The sequence below is a fragment of the Mus caroli genome, chromosome 3 (genome assembly GCF_900094665.2).
Source record: "Mus caroli chromosome 3, CAROLI_EIJ_v1.1, whole genome shotgun sequence".
Classification (NCBI taxonomy): Eukaryota; Metazoa; Chordata; class Mammalia; order Rodentia; family Muridae; genus Mus; species Mus caroli.
The window spans coordinates 68,071,445-68,093,298 of record NC_034572.1 but is presented as its reverse complement, the minus strand read 5'-3'; the positions used below and the strand labels follow the sequence as shown (position 1 = coordinate 68,093,298).

At 36.8% G+C, this 21,854-nt stretch overlaps 1 protein-coding gene across 11 annotated transcripts in view; it reads left to right on the top strand.

The window, feature by feature from the left end:
* The window catches only part of Zbbx (zinc finger B-box domain containing), a 110,229-nt gene extending 102,188 nt beyond the window's left edge, over positions 1-8,041 (top strand). For 10 of the 11 annotated variants that reach the window (XM_021157882.1, XM_021157879.1, XM_021157881.1 and 7 more), the window contains 2 exons: positions 5,827-5,962; positions 7,803-8,041. In XM_021157882.1, the coding sequence (XP_021013541.1) occupies positions 5,827-5,962; positions 7,803-7,929 (263 nt within the window). In that variant the 3' untranslated portion in view covers positions 7,930-8,041. The remainder of the gene's footprint in view (positions 1-5,826; positions 5,963-7,802) is intronic. The other variant, XM_021157885.1, reaches the window with a different exon arrangement.
* Positions 8,042-21,854: the final 13,813 nt, after the last annotated feature.

Sequence of the window (21,854 nt, the reverse complement as noted above, 5' to 3'; positions counted from 1 at the left end):
GATTGTTTCACTGTAAAAATCCATGTGGCCAAAATTGGCAACTGGTATATTTTCCCAGCAGGACGATGGTGATACCTTTAATCTCAGCACTTGGAAGGAAGAGGCAGGCAGTCTCTGTCAATACCAGGCTAGCCTAGTCTACAGAGTTCCAGAACATCCAGGGTTGTACTAAAAACAAAAACAAAAACAAAAACAACAAAAAACCCAAAAAAAACAAAAATAAAAAAACCCCAAAAATCCCTATCTCAAACAAACCAGAAAAAAAAGAAGGAAGAAATAAATTAATCACAGGTACACACATGTTTGAAAGCAACTGTACACAAAGAGGCCAGAAAATTAACTGGGTCTGTGTATTCTACCCTTGTTCCAACCCTTCCATCATGTTTCTTTACTGTTAGTAGCCCTCTTTCTTCCTTACTAAGTTTAGACAACTTTGTTACTTTTCTAAGAATGATCCAACTCAATTTTGCAAACTTCAAGCAATAGGAAAAAGCCAAACAAAACTCAACCAACCCTTACCCCAAGGAAAAAAACAAGCAAACAAAACACCAAAAAAACCCATAACATCACAAAACCTTAATACTCTTAAAACACTCTAACTAGGGCATGTATTTATACTCACCCCAGGAAGAGAAGCCAGTGATAGACGATAGAAGTGGGACCATTCATATCTTGCTTGCAGAAACAAGAAGGTTTAATGGGTTTCAGAAGTATGGATAACTTCTGTACATAGTAAAGTCAAACCTAGTGTGAATGAATGTTTACTCACATTCTCTTGCTGTAATTCTCTGCTCAGCTTTTAGGTAGCTTCTCTGAGGAAGTCTTCTGTTCCCATTCCTACCCACTGAAAAACCCTTACTGTTTATGTAGAGTGTGGAGAGACCTCACAAGTCTCATGAGATTCTCATCTTTGGTCTTGTCATATTATCCTATGTTTTGATGTAGAAGTATTATTTGGGGCTTTTCTTTGACTCCCTTATTCCAGAATAATGATATTGAGACCTATTATATTTCATAATAACATTTGGCACTATAGCTGAGCAAGATGCTCATCTATTTTAACCTGACAATGTTGGCTACTTCCCAGCCATGGGCCCCATTATCTGCCATCTTAGACTTGCCCAGGCTGCTCCTGCTCCATCCCTGTCCTAATAGCAACTCCATCATATTGACCCTCAGGGTACCTGCTCCACCTGAGTTCCCCCATTGGATAAAAAGTTCTGCCTTAACTCTCATGCACAGCTGTAGGCTGGTCTGATCTTTATTAGTCAGTCAGAGTTGAAGGAGAACAATTTTTATACAACATTGAGATGCTTCAATACTAATGACAATGAAAATTTTCAGGCTGCAACAAAATCTCTGGGCACAGAAATCAGCATTGGAATACACACTGCACAAAACAGTCTTCCAACATTTTGAGGTTCCCTACTTCTTTCAAAAGGGAACATTTCAGTCTTGAAGTAAATACCTACCCAAAGATATATGGACAGATTAAAAGGAAGGAGGTATACTGTAACTTCATAAAAACAATTTCCTGCTACTTTGCACAATATTTTTAAATTGTAGCTAGACAGGCATAAACATTCAAAAGCTTAATAGGATGAAAATGTAGATGCTTGCAAATTATTTTCACCTGAATATGGCTGCCAAGTTAACTATATAAAATTGCCACATTTTAGACCAGAAACAGTAAAATATTGACAGTTCATTATTTTATGTGTATTTCTTAAAATTCAAGAAAACTGAAGGAAAAAAAAACTTGGAAATTGAGAGTGTTTATTTCTGCTTTAAATTTTTGGCATTAACACGTAACTAAAATAAACAATGAAGACCATTTATTTGCTTACACTAAGTCAAATGCCATGACAGCTATTTTCTGGTTGTCAATTTGATTGACAATTCTGGATTGAACTACAATTCAGACACGGAGGGCACACCTGTTATTCAGAACTTGAGGCTGGAAGACTCAGACTTCTGACCTGGATCTCGTCATAGAGATCTTGAGACATAATGGCCATGAATAGCTAATACATATTCTAATCAAAAGATTAATAAATTCATCTCAGTGAGTTACAATTTATCTTATGATTTCATTCCTGTTTCTTTCTTGCTCAAAATTCCTGTGGATTAAATTTTCTTTCCTAACCCAAAGACACATCTTCAATATTTTCCTTTATCTTAAAAGTTTGATAATGGTAATTTTGACATGATCTGGCTTTAAAATATCTTTAATTTAAATATCTGGTATATGGATGATATGCAGGGAAGGAGGAAGGGATGACGTGGCAAGGGCAGAGGAACATTTTGCCAATCCACCTTTATCATCACACCTTTACCTGGACTCTACAGATCAAACTCACATTGCCAGGTTTGCTGGGCAAGAGCTTTGCCTGGATAGCCAGCTTGACAGGCCCCCAAGTCATGTCGGTTATGATGAATGACCTGAATTATGTAATTAGTAGATCTAAACTTTCTTTCGTTTGTGTAATAGCAGTTATCTGTTCACTGCCTTCTGTTTGTTTTTATCATTGTTTGGTTGATCCTAATAGTCCAGTTTTTTTTTGTTTTGTTTTGGTTTTTGTTTTGTTTTGTTTTGTCCTGCAGGGAGGGCTTTGTGGATATATTAGCTGAAGTGGCTTCAGTTTCTTCTAAGACTTCTACAGGAACATGCCAGGCTCTGTAGTCTTGTGTGACTTAATCCTATGCTCTCTTAATTTGGAGAGAGCAGCATTTTTTCCCCTCACATTTCTTTCACGGAAGAAGTATTTTTCATTTGTTTATTCAAGTTTTTTGATGCATTTTATTCTGATCATATTTCCACCAGGTCTATCTACTCTTAGGTTCTTGGCCACTTAGTGACAGGATCAGGGAGGCTCTTTTTTCAAGTGCTTCTTATAGTTGTAGCTGTTCTGACTATAGAGTAAATTCTTCATTTTCAGGAAAAAAAAATCTCTACTTTTGCATTTTCCAATTGGATTCTGTTACATCCTGATTTCTCCTGATGGGAACCTATTTTCTGAAGTTGAATACTCCTTTAACAATGCCTTTCCAGTATGTCCCTTATCTACAGTATTATCTGGGGGTTCTCACAATGGCAGTCTCCCAACAGAAAGTCCAAAGTTCTGATTGTTGTTCAATTCATGAGGCAGAACGTCTTAGCTGGTCTTCAGAATAGGCCAAAATTGCAAAGAAATCATCTTTAATGCCAGTGAAGGAAAGGATTTTCTACTGAACATGAGGTCAAAGATGCAAAATAAAAAAGCCCCTCTTCTAGTGGTCACAGCCACCAGAAGGTGTGAACCAGAAGGTAGGAAGATAGTACCATCTCAAATGATCCAATCAAGAAAATTCCCTCACAGGTATACACAGCTGCTTGAGTTTTGCTTAATTCCAGATGTAGTCAAGTTGACAGTCAAGAATCTCCATCAAGGTTGCTCTGTGTGCTTTTCATTTCCACCTGAATTTATTATGCTCTTCTTAAAGCTCAAAGTCTTATGTCAGGATTTTTAAAACAAATTTTTTAACAATATCATTTTAACTTTATTTGTTATTATTGACAATTTTTGAAGTAATTTTAAACTTTCAGAAAATGTGTAAAAGAGTAGGAGAAAAACGCAACAAACTCCTGTGTATGGATGTTCTAAGACAAATAGCAGAAAAGAGGGAGAGAGGAAAAAGTAGAGAGAGGAAAGGAAGAACAGGGGTGTGGGAGGGGAGAGCAGAGCAAAGAAAATCTTTTTTGCACTTGTGCTTTTTTGATCCATTTGAAAGTTAGTTACAAATGTGACTTTGCTACAAAGTGTATCAGTGTATAACTCCCTGTACAAGAGCACCTGTCACACATGTGTGCTGCAGTGCTCAGATTCAGGCAGTTAACATGATGAAGGTGTGTCTCTATTCCAGAAGACATGTTTAACAGTAGTACCCTGAAGCTTTTGTTTGAGCTCACTATTTTTCTGGTTTAAGATACAATGGAAGAATAAGTGGCCACTTAATTTGCTTTCTTCTGTTGGATCTTTAAGATTAGTTTTGTTTTTGGCTAAAAATAGTTTTAGTTATTTCTTTGGAAGGCAAGGGACTTTCGTGAAATACTTTACTCTTTGTGTTACTGCCATTTGAAATACTTTGTGTTTTCTGCCATTTCCTTTTTAATTATTGTTAGTATTATTGAGACAAGGCCTTGCCATATAGTTCAGCTTGGTCTGAGGATTACTACATAATCTAGTCATGTCTAGAACTAAGTATCTTTCTGCCCCTACCTCCAAACTCCTAGTGTTGTGATTACAGGCAGATAATGCAGTCCTTACCTTCAGGTTAATCTTTCATTTATGATTACATCGTACTTCTGATTCGTAGGTCCCCTTTTATTGTCATGGCTCGTTGTCATGCACCATCTTTATATCTTTGTCAGGTTGACATTTTGTGCTCATCCTGAGCTATGAAGTACACCTAACATTCTCAGCTTTGCAATAATACCAGACTTTTATTTGATATGGCCTTCTGGAATTTGGGGTTGTTCTTTTAGCTTAAAGTCTGGATGCAGGAGAAGAGAACAGCTCAAAGATTAAAATTAGAAGTTGTAGCATAGCAACTTGTAGCACCATTGAATTAAAGGAACTTTGACAGAGTACCACTTTTCACTGTATGGTGGCTGACTATTTTCCTGTGAGTCTTCATTTTCTCTAACAAGTGAGGGTGGTGATAGGCTTTTTTTTTTTTTTTTTTTAAAAAAACCCAAAATTTTTGGGTTTTTTTTTTTTTTTTTTTTTTTTTTTCTTTTTTTGTTTCACAGTAAATCTTATCAAGAGTCCTCAAATATAAATGAGATTAGGTGACTTTCTAATTGCTTTGGGATTATGGGGAAAGAACTTCATCTCAAACTTAATTTATCTAAGTGTGTCATAATTTGAAAATCACTGAGCTAAATAATTTAGAGGAAGTTTTAATCTGTAAATATATTGAGGTCTGTCTTTCACTGGGAACAATAAATTACTTTCAGTGGGGAAATCTGCTTGCTGAAAACTGGAAGTTACTACTAACCACCCAAAACTAAACATGTTTTTTTTTTTTTTTCCAACTCAGTGTGAGAATGCTGTTAGTGTTTATTCATTTCAACCAGGAAGTTACCTATTTGACACTTTTGTCAGAAGGAAGGGTTTAGCACCCAGTGATAGTGAAAACTTAAACAAATCATAACATATGGTATGATAATTTAGATGGCTTTATTGGTTGGGGATATAGTTTAATTGCTAGAGTGCTAAATACACAAAACTCTAGATTTAAGCACCAAAACCTTATAAACAGGGCACAGTGATTTACATCTGTAGTCAATATTTAGCAAGTGGTGATAAAGGGCAGTGACATTCAAGATCATCCTTGGCTACATATTCTGTCAGTCTAGGCTATGTGAGCAGCTCTATGAAAACAGACAGTTGCAACAAGGTCAGCAAAACTATGCCTTGAGATCTAACATAGGAATATTTATTTCCATACTTAAATCTATAGTAGTTTGTATAAATTTGCCTAAATAATCTGATTCGTTTACAGGCATTGTTTGTCTACACTTAGGCTGCTGAACCACAGGCCAGGTGATGGAAAGGGAGACTTAAGTTTTCCAGGTTACTCTTTCAAATACAAAGCATCATTTCCCCTAAGCACAAAAGGCAGGAAAGAAAGAAAGTCAGGGTAGAACAATGGTGGGTAGTGGCAAATCTGGGTGGAATCTCTTTATATCACTTATTCAGTTTGAGCAAATTCCAGCATCAAATGCTGTCCCCTTGTTTCCTGAATGAATGTGGTAGTGATACATGGAATCACATGTTTCAGACCCTTCGGAAGAGCCTGACAGCCTGCCCTCAGAAGAGTTACAGGCATTCAATGACAATTTTCTGACTTTAAGTCGGATGTCCAAAGACCTCCTTGAGATGTCACGTGAAAGTGACCCCCATGGAGCTGAGTCCAGGTAAGCTAAACCTCCAGCTTTGTGCAGAAAGATAGTGAAGAGCAGGTTTATATGAGCTCCAATCTGTTTTCTTTATCGTATAAAGGAAATTTGCCCACGTATGTGCAATTTATGACAATTTTATTTTTGTAAAATGTTTGGATCTTGTATGATTTAGCAAAAGACATCAAAACGCATTACTTCAATTTGAAGATATTTCTCTGCTAAATAGTGTGTGTCATTCAAAGGGGGAAGGAAATAATAATCTTCCAGTACTATATTGAAAGACAGTTGTCTTACTTGACTTAATTAATCTCATAAATTTTCATAGTTCATACAAGTAGACTCTTACCCAATGTAAATATTAAAAAATAAATCATTGACAAGGTTTTTCCTTAAAATGTATTCTAGAATTTTTACTAATATTTTTCTTTTCTTTTCTTTTCTTTTCTTTCTTTTTTTTTTTTTTTTTTTTTTTTGGTTTTCTGAGACAGGGTTTCTCTGTATAGCCCTGGCTGTCCTGGAACTCAATTTGTAGACCAGGCTGGCCTTGAACTCAGAAATCTGTCTGCCTCTGCCTCCCGAGTGCTGGGATTAAAGGCATGTGCCACCATTTTAATTTGCTCAATTTTACACTTCATTGAGCATGAGCATCAATTTAAAAGATACATAGCTCAAATTGGCAAATGCTTCAACAAAGAGATAAATTTGGCCATTGGTGGCTCTGGCAGCTTTAGAAATAAGAAAATAAATTCAAAATAATAAAACTCTCTAATTATAAGTCTCTCAGATTCATTTGAAGTCTCATGCTCAAAGGAAATTAAGAGTATGTAACTCAAATCTTTCAGAAAGGGAACATTATTTGCCTGAGCTCTTGGATTGGTTGCATTTCAATACAAATAACACTTTACAAAGAGGAAGGGTATGAGATTGGTCATTTTCCCCCTGAACGTTACTGAAGTCCAAACTAAATCAATATATGTGCTTATCATTTCCCAAAAGAAATTTTATCCTAAAAGCATAGGGGGACGCATGATATAAAGCCGGATTTACAAGTAAAAGAAAGGCACCAAAAGCCCACTTTGCATTTGCATTCCCTTTCCAGCTGGCTTACAGAGAATTCTAGGGATTGCTGATGCGGGCTGGTTTGGATTTGATAAAATAATCTATCAAAGTGTCATGTCCATCACAGGAGGAACATGTTCACATTTCCGGTATACATGAACTAGAAATTGGACCAAAATATCTGAATGATATAGACAGTTTAGCTCACCCAAGCTATATTTATTTCTAAATGTCAGATATCCATGTTAAAGTGTTGGGAGGTCCTAGTTCCCTATAGATAAAATCCCAAACAAAATCTGTTGATCAATCAAACAAACAACCTAGGAAACAAATAAACAAACAACTCCAGGCAAACAGGGTCATCCAATTTTAGCTTTGATTTACCTTGGGTGAGTATCCACATCCTCCTAATTTACTGTACATAAAGGAATCATTTATCTGAATGTCTGTTCATTAGGATTTTTTTAAAGCAGCCAATATCATGATGGATGATCTTAATGTTGCCCTGAGGCTCTCCAGGTTTTAGAAGTTCATTGAAAATCATCAGGGAAGGACACTACTGGAACCCATAAAAATCTTCTTCCTTTGGTACGATTGTCACTTTGTTTCTCAGAAACAGGAACATGATGAGAATTTCTTATCATGAAGAGGTTTAGTATATCCCAGGAGCATCAAACGTATGGCCACATTCAGTCTGCTTCCAATGACTTCAACATATGTAGTATAGATCGTAAGACAAATGAGAGCTGAAACGTGGTTCCATATGCTGTGTATTGATCTTCTAATGCATTTTCAGCTCTTCTGGAAGAAACACTGAAATACAGCCTTTGCTGTCACTTGGAGATTACAGTACAGATGAGGAAGAGGAAGATGTTCTTGACAAGCAACATGTCATTAAACTACCATGGGAAAAGAGGCCTTAACAGTACATTACTTTTCCATTCTGTACTCGGAATAAACCAAACAACTGAATGATTAATTTGTGCAAGTATTGGAGATTATTAATGACTCTGATGTTTCTAAGCTTGTAAACTAATAAAGACTAGTGATGTTATAAGCTGAAGGTCCTTTTCTTCCAGACACCGTATTGCATGTTAAAAACTCATCTATATTACAGATTACACTGGTAAAAGGGTAAAACTATGTCCATGAAACTTACCATAGGACGGAACAGGTTTGTGTTTAAGCTAATTGATATTTCTTACTCGATTATGTTTGACATGATTATGTCAAACATGTACTCTCTATGGCCATGTCATAACAGTGTCACCAAATGAGCTTAAAATTACAGTGCTTTTGACATTGCATAATGGCAAGATGTGGCAGCTTCTCAAAGTTGACCCAAGGTGGTAAAGGAAGACCTAAAGTCACATGAATAATCTATTTGTCCTAGTTCCCATGAATTTTCAAAAAGAGACCTTAAAGCATCTTACTTTGGGATTGTCAACGAACTGGAAGATTTAATGTGCCAGCTCAGCTAGTCTGCATCATTCAGACACTATTACAGATGTTTCTGGGAAACTAATTTTTGATGAAAGTAGCAGTTTCATGATTAGATATTGAGTAAATCAGATTATTCTGGATAATGTGGGTGGGCCTTACACATAATTTAAGAATAAATAATTTATTCTAAAGGAGATGAAATTCTACCTTCATGCTCTCTTGGCAAGAGATTCACCTATAGTTCTTCTGTGGGTCTCCAACCTGCCCATCATAAATTTAGAGTTAATGGTACAGCTGATCCTTGTTTTACAGCCCCACCTCAGCCCCCTCTCTTTCTCTCTCCTCTCTCTGTCTCTGTCTCTGTTTGCCTGTCTGTTTCTCTGACACATACAAACATATAAGCATGCATATGCATGCTCCATCATCACCAGACCATAATATATGTTATTTAAAAGGTGGTCAGTCACTACTGTTGTTTATTTCTTGCTTGTGTAATTTAGTTGCAGATCTTGGTTTTTGTGGATGATGAGGACTTTGCATAGTACTGCAAATGACTTATTTAAGAAATGGTATGAACAGACATGTAGGGTAGTTTAACGGTTGACACTTTAAATGACTTATTGAAGAAATGGTATGAACAGACATATAGGGTAGTTTAACGGTTGACACTTTCTGCAGTTTTAGAATTTTCCCCCTGAATTTTGGACTTCGTTGTTTTAGGAAAATAAATGTTGATATTTGGTTGTACGTCTACTAAATATGTTATGCTGAAGGTTCAAATTCTATTGTTTCTCTGTGATTGTGGATAGTATCCTTTTATATAGGACTGTTGGGACCACAGTGTCATTTTATCATTGCCACTGTCCCTCTAGGACCAATGAATTAAAATGGAATCCACATATATCCTCCAATAGGCTATAAAGTAATGGTAAAGATTACATAATTTTTATTAATACTAAAATATATCTCACTAAATATGATTAAAATGCATAGAGAATAAGCAATCAGGAAAGCCAGTCATATTTTACAGAAGAAAAAAGATACTTTCAAATGAATATGGTTACACAGTATTTTTAAAACTAATCTCACTTTATGTTATTTTATTGAGGAAAGAGATATTAAATTCTTTTACTGAAAATAGATTTTTGAATAAAAAAATAATTTTAATTTTATTTATTTTATACCCTATCTTCAGTTTCCCTTCCTTGATCTCCTCCCAGTACCTCACCCTCACCTCTGGGTTGTACAAGGAGTCGACTCCCTCTCCTCATATGCCAGGGATCTAAAGTTGGACCAGTCACAAATCGACTCCATCACATCTTGTAGGCAGAAAAATTGTAGGTTGAAGAGTTTGTGGCTCAGTTGGTGTCTCAGTCTCTCCACTGGAAGTCTTGTCAGGTTACAGGAGATGGCCAGTTAACCATATATCCCCCATTGCTAGGAGCCTTAGGTAGGATCATCATCATTGATTTTTGGGAGTTACCATTGCCCTTGGTTTCTAGCTCATCCTCTACATAGATGCTTCTGCACTTCAGATTTAAATTCTCTCTCTCATTATTTATTTTCTCCCTCAGACATATCTCCACTTGTTCTTACTCACACCTCCCATACCTGGTTCCCTCCCCTGCTATACCCATGATGCCTACTTGAATTCCGTTTCTCACTGAGTTTTAAGTGCCCCCAACTCCAACCCACCCTTGTTACTTATCTTCTTTAGGTATGTGGATTGTAGCAAGATTATCCCTATCTTTGTTTTCTTTTCTTTTTTATTTCTTTTTTTAAATTTTTATTAGATATTTTCTTTATTTACATTTCAAGTGTTATCCTCTTTCCTGGTTTCTCCTCCAAAACCCCACTATATAATCCCCTCTTCCCCTGCTTCTATGAGGGGGTTCCCCCACCCACCCACCCACTCCTGCTTCCCTAGCCTGGTATTCTCTTACACTAGGGCATCAAGCCTTCAAAGGACCAAGGCCCTCTCCTCTCAATGATGTCCAACAAGGATATCCTCTGCTACATAAGCAACTAGAGTCATGGGTTCCTCCATGTGTACTCTTTGGTTGGTGGTTTAGTGAGAACTCAAGGGGGTCTAGTTGGTTGACATTGTTGTTTCTCGTATAGGACTGCAAACTCCATCAACTCATTCAGAACTTTCTCTAACTCCTCCACTGTGCTCAGTCCAATGGTTGTCTGTGAGCATCCACCTCTGTACCTGTCAGTTACTGGTAGAGCATTTCAGGAGACAGCTATATCAGGCTCCTGTCAAGAAGCATTTCTTGGCATCCACAATGGTGTCTGGGTTTGGTACCTGTATATGGGATGGATCCCCAGGTGGGGCAGTGTCTAGATGGCCTTTCCTTCCATCTCTGCTCCACGCTTTGTCTTTGTATATCCTCCCTTGGGTATTTTGTTCCCCCTTCTAATAAGGACCAAAGTATCCACACTTTGGTCTTCCTTCTTCTTGAGCTTCATATGGTCTATGAATTGTATCTTGGATATTCCGAGTTTTAGGGCTGATATTCACTTGTCAGTGAGTGCATGCCATGTGGATTCTCTTGTGACTGGGTTACCTCACTCAGGATGACATCTTCTAGTTCCATCCATTTGCCTAAGAATTTCATGAAGTCATTGCTTTTAATAGTTGAAGAATACTCAATTGTATAAATGAACCACATACTCTGTATCCATTCCTCTGGTGAAGGACACCTGGGATCTTTCCAGCTTCGGGCTATTATGAATAAGGCTGCTATGAGCATAGTGGAGCATGGGTTCTTGCTGTATCTTGGAACATCTTTTGGGTATATGCCCAGGAGTGGTATAACTGTATCCTATCTCCAATTTTCTGAGGAACCTCCAGACTGAGTTCCAGAGTGGTTGTACCAGCTTGCAATCCCACCAACAATGTAGGAGTGTTCCTTTCTCCACATCCTTGCCAGCATGTGCTGTCACCTGAGTTTTTGATCTTAGCCATTCCGACTGGTGTGAGGTAGAATCTTAGGTTCCTTTTGATTTGCATTTCCCTGATGACTAAGGATGTTGAACAGTTCTTTAGGTGCTTCTCAGCCATTAGGTATTCCTCAGTTAAGAATTCTTTTTTAGCTCTGGACTCCATTTTCAATATGGTTATTTGATTCTCTTGAGTCTAACTTCCTGAGTTCTTTTTATATATTGGATATTATCCCTCTATTAGATTTTGGGTTGGTAAAGATCTATTCCCAATCTGTTGGATGCCATTTAGTTCTATTGACAGTGTCCTTTGCCTTACAGAAACTTTGCAATTTTATGAGGTCCCATTTGTCGATTTTTGATCTTAGAGCATAAACCATTGGTGTTCTGTACAGGAAAATTTCTCCTGTATCCACATGCTCAATACTCTTCCCCACTTTCTCTTCTATTAGTTCCAATGTATTTGGTTATATGTGGAGGTCCTTGATTCACTTGAAGTTTGAGCTTTATACAAGGAAATAAGAGTGGATTCTTTTACATGCTGAGTGCCAGTTGAATTAGCACCATTTATTGAAAATGCTGTCTTTTCCCTACTGAATGGTTTTAGCTCCTTTGTCAAAGATAAAGTAACCATAGATGTGTGGTTTCATTTCTGGGTCTTCAATTCTGTTCCATTTATCTACCTGTCTATCTGTTCTATTGATCTACCTGCCTATCTGTATCAATACCATGGAGGTTCTCTTTTGTTTGTTTGTTTGTTTGTTTGTTTGTTTTTATCACTATTGCTCTGCAATGCAGCTCGAGGGCAGAGATGGTGATTCCCCCAGAAGTTTTATTGTTGAGAATAGTTTTTGCTATCCTGAATTTTTTATTGTTCCAAATGAATTTGCAAATTGCTCTTTCTAACTCTATGAAGAATTTGTTTCTCAGCGGGCAAACCCTCATCTTTGAACACCTCTCCAAGTTGAGGCTGCTCCTTGGCACTTAGACAAAGGAATGAGATGAGATGCAAACACACATCGTGGGCTGCTGATAGAGTGCTTCTTTTTCTGTGCTAACTATCCCTGGACTTCCACCTTCCATACAATCTAATCTTCCAAGCTGACTAAATGAATATAGCTTCTCTATGCTTTTGCCTACCTTGCTGTGCTTGACCTCTCACTAATTTTGGCAGTAGGTTCTAATTTTCTGGTTCCTTCTCTTTTTCTAGCTCACTCTGTCTTCACCTCTGTCTAACTTGTTCTCTGCAACCTGTCATTGTAATACTGTCATACACACAAAACACCACTTTTTCTCTCTTCTTCTCTCTTTAATTAATTAATTAAAATTTTACACTCCATTTTTCAAATTAATTTATTTTTTTACACTCCAGATTCCATTCTCTGCTACCCACCTCCATCCACCCTCTGACTGCTCTACATCCCACACCTCCTCTCCATCCCCTGTCTCCACGTGAAAATCCCCACTCCCACCCCATCTGACCTCTAAACACCCTCAGGTATCCAATCTTTTGAGAGTTAGATGCATCATCTCTGAATAAACTCAGACCCGGAAGTCTTCTACTGTATGTGTGTTGGGGGCCTCACATCAGCTGGTGTATGCTATTTGGTGGTCAAATGTTGAGTATAGGCTTTTAGAGTAGGAACTGATGTTTTTTTTTGACTTTCCTCCACTTCTGTTGTTATGTCTCTATTTCTGATTCTATTAATTTGTATACTGCCTCTGGACCCTTTAGTTAGTTTGGCTAGGGGTTTATTTCTCTTGTTGATTGTCTCAAAGAACAAGCTTCTGGTTTTGTTGATTCTTTATATTGCTTTATTTGTTTCTATTTGGTTGATTTCAACCCAGAGTTTGACTATCTCCTGCCTTGTACTCCTCTTGGGTGAGTTTGCTTCTTTTTGTTCTAGAGCTCTCAGGTGTTCTGTTAAGTTGTTAGTGTAAGATCTCTCCAGTTTCTTTACCAGGGCACTTAGTGCTATGAACTTTCCTCTTAGCACTGCTTTCACTGTGGCCCATACATTTGGGTATGATGTGTCAATATTTTCATTAAATTCCAGGACATTTTTAATTTTTTTTTTTTTTTTACTTCTTGACTGAGTTATTACTGAGTAGAGTTGTTCAGTTTACATGTGTATGTGGGCTTTCTTTGGTTTTTGTTGTTCTTGAAGACCAGCCTTAGGCCATGATGATCTAATAGGATGCAAGGTTATTATTTCAATCTTCTTGTATTAGTTGTGGGTTGTTTTGTGAACAACTATATGGTCACTTCTGGAGAAAGTATCATGAGGTGCTGAGAAGAAGGTGTATTCTTTTGTTTTAGGGTGAAATGTTCTATAGATCTCTGTCAAATCCATTTGGTTCATAACCTCTCTTAGTTTCACTGTGTCTCTGTTTAGTTTCTATTTCAATTACTTGTGCATTGGTGAGAGTTGGGTGTTGAAGTCTCCAACTATTATTGTGTGGGGTTCAATGTGTGTTTTCAGCTTTAGTAAAGTTTCTTTTATGAATTTTGTTGCTCTTGTGTTTGATGCATAAACCGACACTTTCTCTTGGTACATTTTCTTCTTGATTAATATGAAGTGTCCTTCATCACACTTGACAACTTTTGCTTGAAAGTCTATTTTATGGATACTAGGATGGCAACTCCTACTTGTTTCCTGGGACCATTTGCTTGGAAGACCCTTTACCATCCTTTTCCTCTGAGATAGTGCCTATCTTTGTTATTCAAGTGTGTTTCTTGTATGCAGCAAAATGCTGGATCTTATTTATGTGTCTAGTCTTTTTGTTTGTTTGTTTGTTGTTTTTTGTTTTGTGGGTGGCTTTATGTACTTATGGTTCTCTTCTTTTGGCTTTGTTGTGAGATGCTTAATATCTTGTCCTTTCTTTGGTGCAGGTACCTTCCTTGCGTTGAAGTTTTCTTTCTAGATACTCTATAGGGTTGAATTGGTAGATAGATACTGTTTGAATATGGTTTTGTCCTGGAATATTTTGTTTTCTCCATCTATGTTGCTGGGTATAGTAGCCTGGGATGGCATTTGTGTTCTCTTGGAGTAAGCATGACCCCTGACCAGGCTCTTCTGGATTTCATAGTCTCTGTTAAAAATTCTGTTGTAATTATGATAGGTCTACCTTTGTATGTTACTTGGCTCCTTTCCCTTGCAGCTTTTAATATTCTTTCTTTGTTCTATACATTTAGTGTTTTGATTATTATGTGACAAGAGGATTTTCTTTTATGGTCACATTTGTTTGGTGTCCTATAGGCTTCTTTTACTTTTATGCCCATCTCTTTCTTTAGGTTGGGGAAGTTTTCTTCTATGATTTTGTTGAAGACATTTTTCAGATCCTTAGAACTGGGAATCTTTGTTCTCCTCTATTCCAATTATTTCTTAGATTTGGTCTTTGAATTGTGCCCTGAATTTCCTGGATGCTTGTGGTTAGGAGTTTTTTATGCATTGAATTTTCTTTGACAGTTGTGTCAATTTCTTTTATAGTATCTTCTACATCTGAGATTTCCTCTTCTATCTCTTGTATTCTGTTGGTGATACTTACATCTGCAATTCCTGACCTCTTTCCTAGGTTTTCCATTTCCAGATTTGCCTCCATTTGTGTTTTCTTTATTGTTTCAACTTCAACTTTTAGGTTCTGGACTGCTTTATTCAATTCCTTCACCTGTTTACCTGTGTTTTCCTGTATTTCTTTCAGTGAGTTATTGATATCCTTCTTAAAGGACTCTATTATCTTCATGAGATAGGATTTTATGTCAGCTTCCTGATTTTCAGGTATGTTGTATTCAAGGCTTACTGTGGTGAGAGAACTGGGTTCTGGTGATGCCCAAGTGTATTAGCTTCTTTTGCTTATGGTCTTGTGCTTGCCTTTTGCCATCTAGATTTCCCTTGTGTTTGTTGGTCTGGGTGACTGTCTGGAGTCTGCTTCTTGTCCCTGAGTGGCTTCAGGTCTCCTGGTAGGTATGAAGCTTTGACTGTAGACCACCTGTGGGGCCTTCCAACTGGGGGTTCTTCACAGGGGCAGAGAAGCTGCTGATCTGTTGCCCTGGCTTCAGTAGAACTCCTGGAAGGCATTTAGACTGTTGGTTCTTCAGTCTAGAGTGTCAAGTTGTTGTCCAACTTCTCTGAGTGTAGCTGATCCTCAACTACTCAAAGCACAGTGGATCCTCTACTGCTCTGAGTGGAGTGGGACCTCTATGATGGGTCAGGATATTGTTTCTTCTCTGGATCAGAGCAACTATGACTGGTCCTTCTTGTCTGGTCCTGACCCTCCCTGCCCAGAGCACATCACCGGTAGTTGGCCTGGACTACAAGACTGTTGGGAGAAGCTGCTCTTGAACTGCTGTCCACCCACTATGTACCCTCCGTGTTGAAGCAGGTGGAAAGATGTTGATGTGTCATGTGGTTCTGAGCTGTATTCCCATCCCAGATAGAATAAAGACACCTAGAGGAGGCAAGAGAGAGAGAGAGAGAGAGAGAGAGAGAGAGAGAGAGAGAGAGAGAGAGAGAGACTGTCTCGACATAAATGAGTGGGCAGGACAGACAGAAGGAATGGAAGGAGAGTGGTATTCATGAGGGCAGGGGGTCTTGGTGGGTAATGGGTCCAGAGTCCACCAGGCTCCCAGCAGCAGCTCTGGGACTCCAGGGTGTGGTGAGGGGAGTGGTTGGCAGGGTTTTTACCAACTGCTCTGAGTGCAGTAGGTTCTATAGGATGGATTAGGATATGGGGTCTTCACTGAAGCAGACCAGCCAAGAGTCTGCTCCAGCAGAATGGGCTGGGAGGAATTTTCTCTTCTTCTGACTTGTGCTGTTCTTGTGTAAGCTGTGTATATCCTATTTCTAATTAACTCTGCCAAATCTTTCACCAATTTGTCACTTTGTCCCTCATTTAGAGTTCACTTTCAAATATGGCTGCTTCCTTCAACAAAGTGACTTTACCTTCATTTTTATGGATTAAAGGTATATACTAGGGGCACATCTGTATCCCAGCAGATTATTTAGATGGAGAAGGCTTTTGGATGTGATCCTTTGTCAAAGCAGCTGTGCTGTTCAACTAAATTTCCTTTCCAACCACTAAATTGATTTCTAAAGTGGATGTACAAGCCTACATTCTCACCAGCTTTGGAAGAGTGTTCCTTTTGCTCCACAGCCTTGCTACCATGACCTCTCACTTGTTTGATCTTAGCCATTCTGATAAGGATAAAATGAAATCTCAGGGTCATATTGATTTACATTTTCTTAATGGCTAAGGATGCTCAGCATTTCTTTAAGTGCTTCTCAGCCATTATAGATTCCTCTGTGGACTATTTTCTGTTTAGGCCTGTACCCTATTTTTTTCATTGGACTATTTGGTTTCTTGCATTCTTTATGTATTTTGGATGCCAGTCCTCTATCTGATGTGAGTGGGTAAATACATAGATTTTTTAAGAGTACAATATATCCTAAGTACATCTTCCATTTCCTCAAGTCTTCCCAGTTCCTTCCTATGTCCCCTCAAATCCAGGTCCACCCACATTCTGTAGTGCATAAGAAACAAGTAAACTTTTAAATTGTAATACTAAAATACATGATAATAAGACAAAACAAGCAAACAAGGAAAAGAGCCCAAGATAGGACACAAGAAATATAAAAAAGAGTCATTCATTTGCACACTTAGGAATCCCATAAAATCATAAAACTAGAAGCAGTATATATGCTCTATAGATTACCTGTATGTTAAAAACAGAGAATAATACAAATTATATATATGTATGTATATGTATATATATATATATATATATATATATATATATGCACACACATATTAAAAAGCAAAGAAATAAAACCCCTGACATGACATGGTAAGACAAATCTCCAAAAATGTTGCTGAATTTGTTTTCTATTGGCCATTTACTGCAGGACATGCAGCCTACATTTAAGTGACATTTATTTCCCAAGTGGGCCTCCCTTGGAGAAAATTTTATTTACCATTTGCAAGTGGCTGCCAATTGGAGGTAGATTCTGGGTTAGGGATTGGCATGTATCTACTTCTCTTTTCAAATTCAGGAATCCATCTGGTTCTGCTGTGTTTTGAAGCCCTTGTGTATTCATCCCATTTAGGGCAAAATGTAGCAAGAACTCTCACTCTCTGAATATTGTATATTCTGGGTCTCTTTATTTGTTCCCAACTTCAGTAGAAGGAAGACCCCTTGATAATGGCTCATCAAGGTACTGATCTCTGAGTATCTTTAGAAGTCATGTTATTGTTATTTTCCTTTAGTAGAACAATAGTATTTAGTTTTATTCTGGTTCTCTGGGCTATCTGGTCTGAGGTTCTTGATCATGCAAGCAGAGTTGGATAAGGGTTCTAGCTTGTGGAATATGCCTTCAATCAACTTGGGTATTGGTTGGAAACTTCCAGAAGCTCTGTGCAACCATTTTACCAGCATATATTGTAGGCAGGACACTGCTGTAAATTGAATCGTTTGTAGATGGGTTGGTATTTACATTGTCTCCTTCAGCATAGATTCCAGTACCAAGAACACTACTAGTCCAAGGTGTAATGGCTCTAGGTAGTACCAGCTTGACTTCTTTGTGTTCACATAGCTGTATAGATTTTATCTTCAGCAATAGAGTCATACAGTCAGTTTTGGAAAAATAACATATACCCTTGGCAACAACTTGGGTTTTTAGGAGTTTCAGTAGGATCATTTTGGCCAACAACTCAATTAGATATAATCCATTTCTGATACGGAAGGATTTATTTGATGACAGGAAATGTCCAGTAAGGCCTCTGACCTCCCTGTTTTACCTAGAAATTCCATTTAGATCAGCTTCACATATGAGAAAGCTTCTATTCTTCTAAGATTGTTTTTGTTTATGTTTTATTTTCCCTTTTACTGCATCTCTAATTTCTTCCCTCACTCTCTCACATGATACCATATTTTCAACTCCATCTATCTATAAAAATCAATATTATATTTCCTTTACCTAGTTAGATCTATCTGCCCACCTAGTCCCTTACTCTCTAACTTCTGTAGTTCTATGGATTGTAGTTTGGTTATCATTGACTTAACTCATAATTATATAAAAGCTCCTACATACAATATCTGTATTTCTTGTTCTGGGTTACCATACTCAAGATAATTTTTTTTAGTTCCATCTATTTATCTGCAAAATTAACTATTTGAGTTTCTTAATAAGTGAGGTCTATTTTCCTTTGTCATTGAATCAGACATCATCCATTCATCTGTTGAGGAACATTGAGGTTGTTTCCAGTTTGTAGCTATTATCAAAAGAACAGCAATGAACATAGTTGGGCAAGTGTCTCTGTAGTAGGATAAAATATTGACATATATATATATATATATATATATATATATATATATATATATATATCCACAAGATTGGTAGAATGATCCAAATGAATTGCCACACTGTTTTCCATAGTGGCTTTACAAGTTTGCACTATCATCAACAATGGGTAAGTGTTCCCCTCATTCTGACCAGCACTTGCTCTCAGTGTTTTACTGATCTTAAGCATTATGGTGGGTATAATGGGGTAATCTCAAAGTAGTTTTGACTTGCATTTCATTAGTGCTAAGGATGTTAAACATTATTTAAAACTGTTTCTCAGCTATTTGAGTTTCCTCTTTATCTCATAATTCATGCTTTGGACTTGTATCCCAATTTGAAAGAGGGTTATTTGTCTTCTTAATACCTGGTTTCTTGAGTTCTTTACATATTTTGGGTATTAGGCCTCTATCAGATATATAGTTGGTAAAAATCTTGTCTCATGATGTAGCCTGGTACTTTTGTCCAAATGATGGCATCCTTTGCCATGCAGAAACTTCTCAGTTTCATGAAGCCCTTTTTATTAATTTTTTTTATCCTAGCACCTGTGCTAATGGTGTTATCTTCAGAAAGTCTTTTCCTGTGCCAATTAGTCCAAAGCAATCCCCTACTTTCTCTTCTATCTGGGTCAGTGCATCTGGTTATCCTTTTGGAGTTGTTTCATGAATAATTATACATATAGATCTATTTCTCTTCTTCTATATGAAGGCATTCATTGACCAGCACTATTTGTTGATGCTGTATTTTTTTCTAGTGCATATTTTTGGCTTCTTTATAAAATATCAGGAGTCAATAAGTGAATGGATTTATGTATTCTTCAATTTGATTTTCTTGATCAGCATGTCTCTTCTGCATCAATAACATTTGGGTAGTACAATTTGGATTCGGGATAGTAATACATCTAGAAGCTCTTTGATTATTCATGATTGTTTCAGCACTTCTGGGTTTCTGGTATTTTCATATGAAATTGAAAATTGTCTTGTCAAGACCTGTGAAAAACTGTTGGAATTTTGATAAGGATTGTATCAAATCTGTTCACTGCTTTAGGTAGGATAGCCACTTATTCAATATCAGTTCTACCAATCCATGATTGTGGGAGAACTATCCAACTTTCCGTAGCTTCTTCAACTTCTTTCTTCAAAGTATTTAAATTTTAACCGAGCAAGTCTTTCACTTGCTTTGAGACAATTGGCCCAAGATATTTTATAAATTTTTAGGCTATTGTGAAGGCTATTGTATCTATGATTTCTATATAAGTATATTTGTCATTGTAATATAGGAAGTTTGCTGATTTTTTAATTAAAATTGTACTCTAGTATATATTAGCTATAGTCATTTACTAATCCCATTTAATGAAAGTAAAACCATCACCCAAATTCTTTGTTCAAATTAAGCAAGGTTTATTTTTGTCAGAGATATCTCCCTAAAATGGGCTTTTAAAAAATATAGCACCTAACACAGGAGAGGACATGGTTTGAATAGTCCGAATAACTCCAGAACCAGGGGTTTTTCAAGGGTTGAGGTTTTTCAGAGAAATTTTGGTAATATAGGAACTTCAGTAAACATGTCAAAATCATTTTGTAGAATATCTCATCAGTGTATGTTCAAAGTGTGATTAAACTTCATATGTTGGGTAGTTCATCAGATTTCAGAAACAGGTTAAAAAGTGTCAATCTGAATTTTGCAGAAAAAAATGTTCTGATCTTATAACTAAATGGCTTCCATAGTTAACATGGACTCTGAATGGTCTATCAATTTTTGCAGGAAATCATTGTATTACTTATGCATACTACCATATCATCTGCAAATAAAAATACTTTGATTTTTTCCATTCTATTTTTTGTCCTGTTGATATCCATCAGATATTTTGCTTATGTAGCTAAGTCTTCCAGTACAATATTGAAAGGTAAATGAGAGGGCGAACAACATTGTCTTGTTCCTGATTTTAGTAGAATTCTTTTGATTTATTTTCTTTATGTGGATGTTGGCTATGGTCTTACCTTCATTACATTGAAGTGTGACCTGTGTGTCCTTAGTCTCTTCAGGAATTTTATCACATATTTTGTCAAAGGCCTTTTTTGTAGCTAAATGAGATGATCATGTGGTCTTGCCTTCTGTTTATTTATATGGTAGGTTATGTTTATCAATTTATATATGTTCAACCATTCCTCAACCTCTGGGATAAAACCTACTTATTCGTTTTTGATGTTCTTTTCAATGCATTCTTGAATTCAGCTTGAAATTTCTTATTGAGAAATTTTGCTTTCATGTTTATCAGGGAAATTTGCCTATAATTCCCTACTTTGTTGGATCTTTATGAAATTTAGGATTCAGGATAGTAGACAGTATTCTTTTAGTTGTTATTTTATAAAATAATATGAAAATTGACACTAATACATCTTTGAATGTCTGATAAAATTTTGACTTAAATCATCTATCCCCAAATTTTGCTTGATTTGTAGATTTTAAGTATTGCTAGAAGTTATAGGCTTTTTAAAATTGCTTATCTGACCTTGATTTAACTTTGGCAGGTAGTATGTATCAAGAAAAATTTCCATTCTTTAGACTTTCAATTTGGCACAGTATAGGTTTTTGAAGAATGTCTTTATGATTCACTGGATTGCCTCGGTATCTGTAGTTATTCCTCCATTTTCATTTACATCTCTAACTTTGTTAATTTGGATCTGCCCTCTCTGCTTTTAAACTAATTTGGGTAATAACTTTTCACCATTATTGATTTTATCAAATAAGCAACTGTTTGTTTACTTGATTATTTGAATTGTATTGTTTGTTTCTTTTTTTTTTTTTTTCCATTCATTTCAGCCCTGAGTTTGATTATTTCTTGCCCTTAACTCCTTTTAGGTAAGATTTGTGATGTTAACTTATGAATTGTTGTGAACTTGCCTCTTTGAACTAAGCTCATTGTGTTCTGAAGTGGAAATGTTTGGCTTCTTTAGAAACTCAGTTGTGTCATATGATATTTTGCTAGAGCAGATGCTTGGGAGAACATGTGATTTTGGATTGTGTTTAATATCACCCAACAGACAGTGAATGATGCTGTGTAGTATCAGTATGCTTTACCATTCTTTGCTGGTCATCATTTGTCATAACTTCATAAAGAA